At 37.7% G+C, this 14,715-nt stretch overlaps 1 protein-coding gene across 6 annotated transcripts in view; it reads right to left on the bottom strand.

Annotated features, from left to right (window-relative positions):
- The window catches only part of vti1a (vesicle transport through interaction with t-SNAREs 1A), a 133,679-nt gene that overhangs the window by 25,668 nt on the left and 93,296 nt on the right, over window positions 1-14,715 (bottom strand). For 2 of the 6 annotated variants that reach the window (XM_051913953.1, XM_051913956.1), the window contains one exon: window positions 4,442-4,781. The exons of the other annotated variants lie outside the window; for them this stretch is intronic. In XM_051913953.1, the coding sequence (XP_051769913.1) occupies window positions 4,778-4,781 (4 nt within the window). In that variant the 3' untranslated portion in view covers window positions 4,442-4,777. Of the gene's footprint in view, window positions 1-4,441; window positions 4,782-14,715 lie in introns of those variants that run through there. 6 annotated transcript variants of the gene reach the window in all.

Raw genomic sequence — 14,715 nt, 5'->3', positions numbered from 1 at the left:
TGAACAAAGTCAGGTAATATTGTTAATTACAGATATACTTGGTGATTTTAATCCTGCCTGAATCCAATCTGTTTTTTGTTTTTTTAAATCACAAAAAAAAAATGTTCTAAATTGTTTTCCAGATAACTCAGGGGTCATCTGATAAATGACATTAAAATTTTAATGTTTTATTTTTAATTTATTTAGACAAAATAGTATTGAATACTGTATTTTAGTATATAGCATTTTAATACTGTCTGTTACATGGAAATTATTGGCTTATCGGCATCTGTCAGAATTGGAGTATCAATGCATCTCTAACATATACAAGTTATATTTATTTCAGTGGATTTTGTGACACATCCATCGCACATGAATTTCCGTAACACATAGTCCAAACTAGATCCCAACCCCATCTGAATCAGTACATGAAATCACAACCTCCTTCTGTAAATCCTAACTCAAATGTCATTTGGAAAACTAACACCATCCAAACAGTTACACACTAATAAAATGCTAAATGTGTGTCAGCCCCATGTGACCTTGGCCTTCTAGTTGTGTTAGGCAATAGGTCACAGCCCGTGAAAACTGAGACGGTGGCCATTGTTTCACCTGCCACTGATCTTTGTCCTACTAAGTACAATGATTAAGGAATCAAACCTGTGGGAATAAGACACGAGGATGCGCAGAGAGACAGGAACATGCGTCTAGGCCCACATAAGCCCTCTGGGCAGGGTGTGGAGTGCGAGACGGGGAGAGCCCGGCCGGTGGCCATTTTCAACTCAACAAACGGGGATCAGGTGACGGTTACCGATGGCCCCGCCACCTCAACTCCAGCCCAGAGCACCCTGGTATCTCCTCCCATAGATCCACTTACATGGCCCACACAAAAGAGCCACACAAAAACCCAGCCAAGCTCAGGTGAGAGAAAACTCGGCTGGGTCATTGAGTTACTTGTATTCAATACACCCTCTCCAGTCTGGTGTGCGTTTACAAGCACTTACTCTGGAGTCTCGATGATAGACGCAGTGCCTAAGTAGCATTAGACGAGCAGCACGCAGCTATAGACATGGATACCTTACAAGACTTACAATAGTTATGGTTTTGAGTGACACTGATGACATTGGTCGTGAGACTCGTGCTGTTTCTCTTCCCTGTACCGGTTTAGCCGGATTTTGCAGAGTCAAAACCTCCCTGCACTGATAAAAATGGGTGCGCATCATCCAACCTGACCTCTTTGCTTCCAAATCGATCTACTTAGCAGCCAGATCAAAGACGCTCGCCGCTGATGTACATTTAACCTTACCCAGGTCCTCCCAGATCATGTCTAAATATTAATGATAATAAAGTCTCACACCCTTCCTGTGTCAGCCAATTACACCACATATTGATCTGCGACTTTCTTGGCCAATTAAAACGCAGCCGTCGTAATGCGTTTAGGCACTTCAAAGGAAAACGCCATTGATTTGTTTCTGGATCTTAGTGTTTACCGTTAGCAGAAGGGGAAAAGGGAGAAAACATTTTATTCAGCAGGTTGGAGAGGAAGTACTCAGACCCAGATGCAAGTTTGGCTCAATACGGTCACTCCTTCCTGCTGGCTTAAAAAGCACCCAGTCCCGACCACCAACACATCAAACAGTGTTAGAAAGATGAGGCTGAACAATTTAAGCACTTTACATAATAAGGGCTACAGGGCTTTCTAAGGGCTAAATTCAAGAATTTCAATAAAATATGGCACAATAAATATCCAGTGTACTATTAATTCTATTAATACTATTAATACTGCAAACAGCATTTTGGCCTGGATCAATTAAAGAAAATGATTTAGTGTCTAATATTTTATTTTAATTTTTTTTTTTTTTTTTTTTTTTACGGTTAGTTCCTGTCCTTGATTCTGATTGGTCAATAGCTGTGTTTTATTCACGATAACACCCAACGGTTCTGTGTATCACTACACAACACCCTTAGCAACCACTCTTAGCAACGTAAACTGTATGTTCTCAATTGATATTGTTCATTGAAATGTACTGTATTATGTAGAAGAGTGTTGTGAGTAAGAGATCGAGTGAGTGAGTTTATTACCTGCATTCAGATTTAGCATTTTCCTGCAGGTCAGTCCTATGTTCATAATAAAAATATGTTTAAATGTCTGATGTATTATCTTGTCATTTTAATAGTTAAGGGGTTTTCCCATGACTGACAGCGCTAGTCAAAGCCTTTGTCAGTTGTGTCTTGTTCCGTGTTCACAACAATTCAGTCTTTCCAATGTAAAAGTCTTCGCTACTGACTGACACACTCATAAAGACAGTCTTTGCCGCCATCTAATGGCGTAATAATGTAACTTCTGTTGCTGTTCACGGTCAGGGACTATTTTTTTCCGGTGGAAGGAAGGCTTTTAGTGACAGTTTACTTCATAAAAGTTGCATTGATACATATTTTTGGCTTTAATATTTGTATTGTGTGGTAACCATTTTATAAAAGCAATAAGGTACTCGAGGCTAGTGCTGTATCATGAATAAGTCACGGCTGAAGGGGTTGCAGGCACTCCTCTTCGCGTTGTGCCGTGACTTATTCATGATACAGCACGGCCTCTCGTACCTTATTGCTTACATATTATATTATATTATATTATAATTAAAAATAAACAAATTCACTTTTTAATATATTTAATATATTTAATTATTATAATATTTTAATTATATAATATAATTAATTATATACTACATACAGTGGGTACGGAAAGTATTCAGACCCCCTTAAATTTTTCACTCTTTGTTATATTGCAGCCATTTGCTAAAATCATTTAAGTTCATTTTTTTCCCTCATTAATGTACACACAGCACCCCATATTGACAGAAAAACACAGAATTGTTGACATTTTTGCAGATTTATTAAAAAAGAAAAACTGAAATATCACTTGGTCCTAAGTATTCAGACCCTTTGCTGTGACACTCATATATTTAACTCAAGTGCTGTCCATTTCTTCTGATCATCCTTGAGATGGTTCTACACCTTCATTTGAGTCCAGCTGTGTTTGATTATACTGATTGGACTTGATTAGGAAAGCCACACACCTGTCTATATAAGACCTTACAGCTCACAGTGCATGTCAGAGCAAATGAGAATCATGAGGTCAAAGGAACTGCCTGAAGAGCTCAGAGACAGAATTGTGGCAAGGCACAGATCTGGCCAAGGTTACAAAAAAAATTCTGCTGCACTTAAGGTTCCTAAGAGCACAGTGGCCTCCATAATCCTTAAATGGAAGACGTTTGGGACGACCAGAACCCTTCCTAGAGCTGGCCGTCCGGCCAAACTGAGCTATCGGGGGAGAAGAGCCTTGGTGAGAGAGGTAAAGAAGAACCCAAAGATCACTGTGGCTGAGCTCCAGAGATGCAGTCGGGAGATGGGAGAAAGTTGTAGAAAGTCAACCATCACTGCAGCCCTCCACCAGTCGGGGCTTTATGGCAGAGTGGCCCGACGGAAGCCTCTTCTCAGTGCAAGACACATGAAAAAACACCTGAAGGACTCAAAGATGGTGAGAAACAAGATTCTCTGGTCTGATGAGACCAAGATAGAACTTTTTGGCCTTAATTCTAAGCGGTATGTGTGGAGAAAACCAGGCACTGCTCATCACCTGTCCAATACAGTCCCAACAGTAAAGCATGGTGGTGGCAGCATCATGCTGTGGGGGTGTTTTTCAGCTGCAGGGACAGGACGACTGGTTGCAATCGAGGGAAAGATGAATGCGGCCAAGTACAGGGATATCCTGGACGAAAACCTTCTCCAGAGTGCTCAGGACCTCAGACTGGGCTGAAGGTTTACCTTCCAACAAGACAATGACCCTAAGCACACAGCTAAAATAACGAAGGAGTGGCTTCACAACAACTCCGTGACTGTTCTTGAATGGCCCAGCCAGAGCCCTGACTTAAACCCAATTGAGCATCTCTGGAGAGACCTAAAAATGGCTGTCCACCAACGTTTACCATCCAACCTGACAGAACTGGAGAGGATCTGCAAGGAGGAATGGCAGAGGATCCCCAAATCCAGGTGTGAAAAACTTGTTGCATCTTTCCCAAAAAGACACATGGCTGTATTAGATCAAAAGGGTGCTTCTACTAAATACTGAGCAAAGGGTCTGAACACTTAGGACCATGTGATATTTCAGTTTTTCTTTTTTAATAAATCTGCAAAAATGTCTACAATTCAGTGTTTTTCTGTCAATATGGGGTGCTGTGTGTACATTAATGAGGGAAAAAAATGAACTTAAATGATTTTAGCAAATGGCTGCAATATAACAAAGAGTGCAACATTTAAGGGGGTCTGAATACTTTCCGTACCCACTGTATATACTACATATATTACTGGTTTGTATGACAAACTGCTTTTGATGTTCCTTATTTAAATGTCACTTTGAATAAAAGCATCTCCTAAATTAATAAACGTTAAATAATAATAATAATAATAATAATAATAATAATACAATTTAATGAAACAAAAAACAAAACAAAAACAAGATAAGAGTTGTTCACAGAATAGCATGAAAATGCAAGACTGAAGGTTTTAACATGGACATCAAAATTCCAATCTGGTCTTCTGGCCCTTTAACTCAAATCAGCACCAGCAGTCAACTGGAACAAGCAGAACACACATTCATTACCACGGCCTGCGGCCTCATGTAAACACTAATAGCGCTGGGGGCCAACAAAAATTCTCTCCTTGGGATCACATCAACAGTCAAGAGGGAGGTGGCGTTGGAAATCCCCAGTGTAAATTTTGTGTGGAGACCAGAGCAGAATAGTCATCTAGAGAAGAAAACGGAAAAGAGACTTAAGTATAAAAAAAGAGCTAGAAAACTGTTGAAAGCTAATGACCACAGATTAAATGCTGAATGACTTTATGAGCATAAAGGTTAATCTCCATATGGGTTGTGTCATCCATTTCTTTGGAGGAAGGCCATAAACTGAATAGATCATTAAAATAAATTCTGAACAAGAAAAAAGACTCATTCTTTTAAAGACCCCTAGGAATCACTTGACTACCACAATTTTCACTTCTGTGTAATTTCCCATTTTTCACAGCACTATAGATGACCTCAAAGCTAACAGATATGAACTAAAAGCTACAAAAGTCTCATTTAAGCAGAGAAATGCTTGTATATCAGAGCATTACTTTTAGAAAGGACCGAAGATGCAAAACAATGGCACGCGTCTTTGGCCATTATGTGTTGGTCCGAGAGTCTCTCACTATTGCGGGCTTGCAGCGGACCAGTCCTCACTGCTGTCTTTGTACTGGTCTGTGAGGAAGGGTCATCACAAAGACCCCGTTCAGAGGACCACAATACAGCACAACTCAGCGCAGTAGCCCTGGCCTGCTCATCATCCAGGCACAGCTACAGCGAGCCTATTCAATTGAGGAGAGACCCTGGCCCCAGAAAGATAAACCTCACAAAGAAGCCACAACTAAACAAAACAACTGACGACACGACAACAAGAAAGAAAATGAATCAAGAGCGAAGGAACGATGTGAATAGGAACCTTGAGGGTTCCTGTTACAATATACCAATGTGGGGAAAACAGGAGGGCAAAATTCCATAGAGTGAATAAATGAAGCCTTCAAGTGGGTAATAGAGGCACTGATTGGTGCTGATAAGATGGGTCAGCACTTCCAGTGTTAGAACTACAGTGAGGTGGCCAGAGTGAAGGGAGGTGAAGGGAGCATGCTAACACTCCATCCAACGATTGATTTACTGGCAGGAGACAATGTGTGCCGCTCTCACTCTCTTGAGTCCAAGGCTGGGGCATCTAGTGTGAAAATAACCAAAATACACATTTAAGCATTGACTAAAAGAAAAGCACACCGATATTACACGCATATTATACATACTATACAAATACTCACCATTGAGACTCACCATAGTGCATTCTTAATGCATCCATAATAACTTCTTATCATAGAAATTAACTTTAATTCAAATTACAATTCAATTCCTAAATTTGAATTGAGGTTCCAAACAGGATGAAGAATTGCAATTTGAATTTGAATGTAATGAGTTCAAGTGCCCCTATTATGCTATTTTACATGTATTCAAGGTCAAAAAAACACTTTAATTTTCTCATAATATACATTGCAGCATGACCTCTTTTCCGAAATGGCTTAATAAAGAATTCAGTCTCTATAAAACCCCTCCTTTCCATGACCCTACTCTGCTTTGATTGGTCAGACAGCCCAGTCTGTTGTAATTAGTCTATCGCTTACTGTGCATGACGGAAACAAAACACCCATTACCATATTTCAGCTCTGGAGGCTTCCTCAGCACTTATATACACAGTGATATGAACAGTAATGCTGGCATTGGTTTTACCATATCATATCGAGCCTGAATTCTCATCCTTTGGAAGTGCATGCAAAGTAGATTTGCATTTGCAGCGCAGAAAACAGTGTTCCTGAAACGTTGACAACATGAACCAAACTCTTCCGAGCCTCAGCTGCAACTACAGTGTTTGAGGGCAGGTCACAGTAGAAGTTGTTCACGGGCAGCCAATGAAGACCATAGGCTGGTATTATGCAAACTTGTTACAAACCTACAGTTGCAAGAAAAAGTATGTGAACCACTTGCAGAATCTGTGAAAATGTGAATAATTTTACCAAAATAAGAGAGATCATACAAAATGCATGTTATTTTTTATTTAGTACTGTCCCGAGTAAGATATTTTACATAAAAGATACTCTTAATACTGTGTCGTTACCTGGATGATCTACAACTGTTCTTTTTTTTTGTGATGGTTGTTAATGAGTCCCTTGTTTGTCCTGAACAGTTAAACTCCCCAACGTTTTTCAGAAAAATCCTCCAAGTCGTGCGGATTCTTTAGTTTTCAAGCATTTTTTGCATATTTGAACCCTTTCCAGCAGTGACTGTATGATTTTGAGATCCATCTTTTCACACTGAGGACAACTGAGGGACTCAAACACAACTATTAAAAAAGGTTGAAACATTCACTGATGCTCCAGAAGAAAACAAGATGCATTAAGAGTCGGGGGGTGAAAACTTTTGAACAGGATGAAGATGTCCAAATTTTTCTTATTTTGTTTAAATATAATTTTTTTTTTTTTTCATTTAGTACTGCCCTTTGGAAGCAACAGAAGATACTTACATGTTTCCTGGAGACAAATTAAGTACAATTTACCTATGCTTGAAAACTGAGGAATCCGCAAGACCTGGAGGATTTTTCTGAAAAACGTTGGGGAGTTTAACTGTTCAAGACAAACAAGGGACTCATGAACAACCATCACAAAACAAAAAGTCATAGATCATCCAGGTAATGACACACAGTATTAAGAATCAATGGTTCACAAACTTTTGAATGGGGTTATTTGAATAAATTCAGCTTTTTTTTTTTTTTTTTTTTTTTTTTGTCGACTACATATAAACATCTTTTGTGTAAAATACCTTACTCGGGACAGTACTAAATATATAAATAGCACATAAATCACATGCATTTTGTATGATCTCTCTTATTTTGTTAAAATTATTCACATTTTCACAGATTCTGCAAGTGGTTCACATACTTTTTCTTGCAACTGTATGTAGGTTCATGCAGGAAATAAGACTGGAATTACTGATGACTAGTTTCAGGCACTTCAGAATCGGTTCATCTTTTGAAAGTCAATAGCTCTATTTATTGTGCACAGTGATCTTTGAAACTTTAATGAACACTACATGAAAGGTAATATCCAAAAAAGCATAATAGGGGCACTTTAAGATAATTTTTTAAAGAGAAAATGTACAGGCCTTAAAGATAGACAAAATGATAGAAAGACAGCATGAAAAAAATGAAAAATGATAGATAGACAGACAGACAGACAGACATAGATAGATAGATAGATAGATAGATAGATAGATAGATAGATAGATAGATAGATAGGATAGAGTTCTTTTCTGTAAGAACATGTATTTAAAAGTAAACAGGGTCTATTCTGATTTAACTGATGTGACAGAACATTAAGGCAGGACAAAATGTCTCTGACTTTAGATACTCGCATTACACTGTTTGTTCTCGGGACGCCTCGCATTTGCTCTGCTTCATGCGCTACCAAAAGCTATAATGAAAGATTTGTGAAAGGAAAGCAGTGTTTAAGATGGTTTATGTGAAGCCTAAAATGCTTGACCACAGGGCAGTTTTTAGACAGGACTTTACGCATCCACATCTTATTAAATAAAGCTTAAGTCTGCCAGTGAGGTTGGCTTAAAATGCAGGCACAGAACCTCTCTGTCTCTGCCATTCAAACAAGCAAACAGTCTGGCAGCATCACAAAAATGTCTCCGGAAAGTGCACGCTAACATGTGTGTGATGAGCAGGTATGTATTCAGGTCAGCTGAGGTTTGGGATTTGAACCCCATCAGCAAATAGGCTGGGAAAGTGACACGAGCCTGCCAGGCCAATGGGGCTAAAATCCTGACAACCTCCTCATAACGTCTTGACAACGTTAGCCCTGGCGCCATCACCGCTGACTCTTCCTGAGCACTGGCGAGCAGACAGGAAGCATCATCGTAACCAAACAAACAGTGAAATACACAAACGGACTGACCGGGTCACCAGAGAAATTCTGGATGGATATGCATGTGAACAAACAGAAATTTCTACTCACCCCCATAATGTACTGAACACACACACACACGCGTTTGTTTCACCATATTAGTGAGGACACTGCATAGTCTTCTAGTGATTTTATATCAGTTTAATGACATTTTCTATCGCCTAACCCAACAGCATACCCCTAAACCTACCCATCACAGAAACGTGCAAAACACTAGAATAAATTAAAAACATGTTTTGGCCAATTTATAAGCCTTTTTGACTAGTGAGGACCAGTAAAATGTCCTCACTAGACGGTTGCCATAATATTTCACTCCATAAGTGAGGACATTTGATCCTCACAAGTATAGCCAAACCTGTAAACACACACATACAAACGTTTGGCTCTAAGGCCATGGATGAGTATGCGAGAGAGAGAGAGAGAGAGAGAGAGAGAGATGCTGGCACCTGAATTGGGAAGGATATTTAATTACAGAGCTCTTGTGAATGAACCCCATTCCTTCGAGAATGTGTGAGTGTGCGTGTCACTGGCCATGTCAACGTAATTACGCTTAGCCTCTGGATTTAAGAGAGGATGGAACAGAATGTTTGTATGACCTCACTCACTGTCAACAAAATGTCAGTTTCCAATCCAGCTCTTACTCTAGTCATTACAATCGTTAAACAAGTTAAATCTAAATCACCTGATATGAAGCTTACAACTTTCACACTTAATTTCACACTATACATACATGTTAGTAATGCTAACATATGCCCAGAAAATGTGAAAATTTTGCATTCATCTCTTTCTGTCATTGTCCAAGTCAATACAAACTAATATTTTTGTTCCACAAAACGTCAACGTCTCTTTTCAAACCCAGTTTTCTTCCATAATTTGACATACTTTTTTTGGATAAAAAAAGGACAGGATTTTACCTACTGAGAACTGACTGGATCTTGATTCCTACCAGAATTTGCAATTCATCTCCTCAAACACTGCTGGAACCCACTGGTTAAAAGTTAAGTGGTCTTGATGACGGAAAAAAAAGAAAGTTGTGGTGACGTAAAGATACATTTTTAGTGATATATACTACTAGAAAATGTATAATTATTTTGATTTAGTTTTATACTTTTATATTTTCAGTTATAGTTCGTAATTTTCTGTTCTTAGTTTTTTTCTGTTTTAGTATTTCAATTTAAATGTATTTCAGTTCATTGCTGAGGCAACATTTTTGTTTACGTTTTAAGTTTACGTTTTCATGAATATTTACATGTTATTTCAGCTTTATTTCAATGAATGAAAACAAAAGACTTACTTATAGTTAATAACAACACTGTTTCAAAGGTTGAGCAAGTAATTAATATTCAAAGATTATAAATACTTATGAAGACACTTCACAATAAGGTTTAACATTAGTTAATATATCAGGGTTCATGATCTCTCAATGAACAACAATGTTTACAGCATTTATTAATCTAGATGCATGTTTATGACTAAACTATTTTTAAATAAATTAATAAATTAATAAATTATTCAGTTATATTTATAAATATACTCTATTTCATTGTTAATTCCAAATGTTAAAATAATGCAAGTTTAATTTAATGTTTGTTCATTATATACTGCATGTCAATTTTTACAACTAAAAATATGTTGAAATTAACACTAACCTAGATTAACAAATGATGTAAAAGTGTTATTCATTGTTAGTACATGATAGCTAATGCATTAAAAAGTGTTATACATTTGCACTAATGAATCATGCAAGGAACATGTTTTAAGTAAATAGGGTTCATTTGGATTTCATGTTGACTTTGAGCTTACATTATTTTGCTCAATCTAAAATCATATTAGGAGTCAAGCATGAGTAAATCAAGTCAATAATACCCAATCACAAAATAACCTGGTTTAAAGACAGAAACACTTAGTAAATCCATGTGGAGAATCTTGCAAAAGAGAGTTTTCAATTTGGGAGTTGGCGCAGCTTTGGGCGAGAGGTGTGATCCAGAAAGACAGGTAGCGACAGGGTGCTGTTGACCCTAGAGGTGCAAACAAACGTGGGTGTTGCCGGGGGAGGCTGCCAGCTCGAGAATGAGCAAGCAGGCGAGCTGACAAAGTGGAGAAAGGAGGAGAGCAGTGGATTGAAGAGCTCCAGCTGGCATGAGGCCTGGTGTAGCACCAGGATCGGCCGCCTCTACAACCCAGACGCACAGCCAAGGGCCAGCACGCACTGCCAGCTGGGAAGATACCCTACTGTGGAGCGCTGTACTCCAAACAAACAAAAGCAAACAGGCCACAGACCTGTCATTAGCCTGTGCCAGCATACAGCGCCTGTAATTACGACTGACTCAGGATCGGTACACATTCAGGGCACACTGAGACAAGCATAGAGCAAAAAGATGGGATTTTCATACATGGGCTTACAAGGGTAAAAGTTGAACTCTAAACTAAACAGGCTTTATTCATTCTGTGTAGCTTAACAAAGATAGTTTCCCAAACTTTTTCATGCTAGAGCCCACCTACAGAGGAACAGTCCATCTGTAAAACACCAAAAATGTATTAGAGAAATGAGAGAAAAAACTTATTTGTTCTCTTTTAGTAATTTTTTTAAATAAATGTTTTTCTTGTTATAGAAAAACATTGGAGTAATGGCTGCTGAAAATTAAGCTGTCATCTTTGTCATGTAACAATAAAATATATAAATGTAATTTATGACATTAAAATGTCATAAAGCTATAAAATATGAAGTTATATAAACAGTTACTTTAAATTGTAATAATATTTCACAATATTACTGATTTTACTGTATTTTTCATTAAATAAATGCAGCCTTGGTGAACTTGAGACTTTTTAAAAAAAAATATATTATCATACAGAATATAATATAATATAATATAATATAATATAAATAATATAATATAATATAATATAATAATTGTATAATTCTAATTGAATTGTATAATTCTTATTAAAATGTATATACAAAATGTACACACATCTACATATAGATGTTGTTGTTGTTGTTGTTTTTTAAATGCAAATTTGATTAAATAACTACTGACACCTATTAAGGAGAGGCCTATTAGGGAAAACTCAGTAATGTTACTTTGCACAGCTTTGAAAATACATTTGAAAATTGTTGTCTTATGTTAGAATTTTATATCCTATAAGACTAACAAGAACGTATTTAAAAGACTAGTTTTATGTTTTCAAGTGAGCTGCAAACAAACCAAATAAAACTTTTTAGCTAGTTCCTGTGAAACAGCTTGTGCTATAAAGCGTTAGTGTGTGTGGACCACTTTCCCATAATCCAATAGTATTAAGAGGACATTTTTCAGTAGTCATGCATGAACAATTTGCAGGGTAAAAAACGTCCAATGAATGAGTCTTTTAGAGAGGTTGTATCATTCATGAATCCAGAAGGAATGATCCCTGAGAACTATGACCTAGATCTGGCACCATCACATTACCTAGAATGCACCCGGCCTTTCCTGAGAATTCGAGATCTTCCTTTTCAAGTGCAGGGAAAAGGTCAGAATGCTTGTCCTGGAAACAACTGATTGTATCAGCATCCAAATCAACTTATCAAACATGCCTGAGTTCAGGTATTTCAACAAATCTCCACAATGCATTAAAATGGAGGTCAGCACAGGGCAGAATGAAAGAAAACTGTTACCACAGACTATCTGACCCATCAAGTGCACTTCTCTGCCAGTACAAAATAACTACAGGGACGTCAAACTTCAGAAGTCATTCAAACTGAACATCAGTAGTACAGTTGGTACAAGCTGTAACAACACACTCCAAGTCACAGTCAACACGCTGCCTCGTAGAGATGTTGAAAGCATCCTTGCTTTAGTTCTGCCAAAGACAAAAAGACAGGTTTTGGAGACAAAGATAACTCGTAAGAGCAATACGCTGTCAGTCAAAGACAGTGAAGCCTTTTTTTAAAGCTGCCATTAGGTAATTATGCAACAAAAGCCGAACAACAGCCTTAATGAGCGTATGAGGTGAGCCATAAAGTCCTTACATGCCTCAGGGCCTTCAGCGTGAGCTCTCTCGCTCTCTCGTTCTCTCTAAAACAAAACACACGCATACAAACATTCACACGCAAAACCTGTCACCTACTGACACTGAGATTTTTATCAATTCACTTATTAATTTAAACACAAACACATTAATTGGACCAGTGAAGGAAGGAGGGGGAGGGGGGAGGGGGAAGAGAAAATATGAAAGACAAAAAAAACAAAGAAGTCTGAAAGCTTGTGCAGGGATGAAATGAAGTATATACATATGCAGCAGCTATGTGGCTTTCAGATGGAGACTGAATGTGAAGAGTCACTAGCCCTGCTTGTTCACCTTTGCCTTGACATCTTCCTACTGTTCATTTCAAAAACAAAACACACAGGACGCTGCGGTGCCAGGGGAGTAAAACGGGATACTAAATGGGAGATAGTGCCTGCTCAAAAAATAAAACAAATATGGGACCAGATAATAGGGTCAATTCAGGAAATTACACCCTTTTATGTAATCCATCCTAATGAGAGAAAGAGGTGACAAAAGTTGCCCAATTTACCAGAATTCATAAGCAACATTGTGAATATCATGATGATTTATATTTGGTCTCTGTTTCCACCAGATGTTCAATAGCAAAAATAGTGTCTCTGATTAGTAGAAAAAGTATCAAAAAATTTGTACGTTTGATTAATTTTCCATTTCCCAATAATTTCAAACCATCAAACCATTCAAACTGTGTGTACATAGTTATATATATATATAAACTATGTACACACAGTTTGAATGGTTTGATGGTTTGATTTAATATATAACTTGTTAAGAAAGTATATATATATATATATATATATATATATATATATAAAATTCACATATATCTTATTTTTGAAACATAAGAAAGAAAAATATATAAGATCTTTATTTTTTAACAAAATTTTGACATTGTTTTTAGTTGCATTAAATATTTAAAATCTAACTGGCTACAATAGGTGCAATGATTGTTCTTTTGATTGATGAAAATAGGCCATTTTAGAAGAATAAATAGAGATATATATTGAATATCATTAATAGGTTGAAAAATCCTAAGATCTAGGCAAACGACATGACACACCAAGTTTATATTAATGCCAAACAGCTTTTTAACTGTTCGAAAATATTTAATGAATGCTCAAATTCACCCAAAAACAATGAAAGGGTCTGCTGTGAATTACTTATCTCAACAGAGATAAACACACACACATAGTGCTTCAGTTTCACAAGACCACACAGAAAATATGCTCACTCTTACCATGTATTAGAACAGAAAACACAACAGAGGGCAAAAAAGTTGGTCGTCATGACGATTGCCACTGTCAATCAAAAAGTTCCAGAGGAAGTTTTCATTGAAGGTAGGTAGGTGATGTCTGTCTCCTTCCCCGCAGGACAATCACAGGGCCCTGTGCAGCGACAGCCGCCCGACACCAGATCAAACGCCACGCTGCCCTTGGAATGACACTGCAGCCACTTCAAGGGGGGACGTAGTCACTGATCTCAGAACAGCGCAGCTAACACCCTGACGAGCGATACCTTTGCGAGGTCGGAAACGACAGAGGAGGAGAAGCCCGTCACTCCAATGTCATACACAGTGACCCCACCGAGTTTAATAATTGGAAAAGTGGAAAAGATCGACTGACATAAAGATGTAAAAGGCAGGATCTTTTCAAGGGTAAAATAGCTATTGTTCTGAAGCATTCAGTCATCATAAAAAATATCATAACCATTATGGTAGTGTTACTTACTACACTCATGGTTTTTATCTCTGGGGGTCTGTGTACTGATATATCAGTTATGTACATACAAGTATAAAATATTATTATATTATATTATATTATATTATATTATATACACAGAGGTAGTCGAAAACGCAACTTACTGGATTGCTTTTGTAGTGTAGATGCTCATGCTGTCGAATGTGTTCCAACAGCCACAAAAGTCCACCTACTGACCTAACGCGTAAACATTATGGGAAGCGCGCTAGCCAGACGGGATTTAAACTGCTGGAGACCCAAGTTTGGTTTAAAGACGAAAAATGTACCAAGCACAATGTTCTCTCACCATTCCTGATTTCTAACATGCACACACCACGGAAATGAAAGCTGCTGCTCTCGT

This window comes from Ctenopharyngodon idella, chromosome 12 (genome assembly GCF_019924925.1).
Source record: "Ctenopharyngodon idella isolate HZGC_01 chromosome 12, HZGC01, whole genome shotgun sequence".
In the NCBI taxonomy this organism is placed as follows: domain Eukaryota; kingdom Metazoa; phylum Chordata; class Actinopteri; order Cypriniformes; family Xenocyprididae; genus Ctenopharyngodon; species Ctenopharyngodon idella.
The sequence above is the reverse complement of the archived record's forward strand: the minus strand, read 5'-3'. Positions and strand labels throughout refer to the sequence as shown.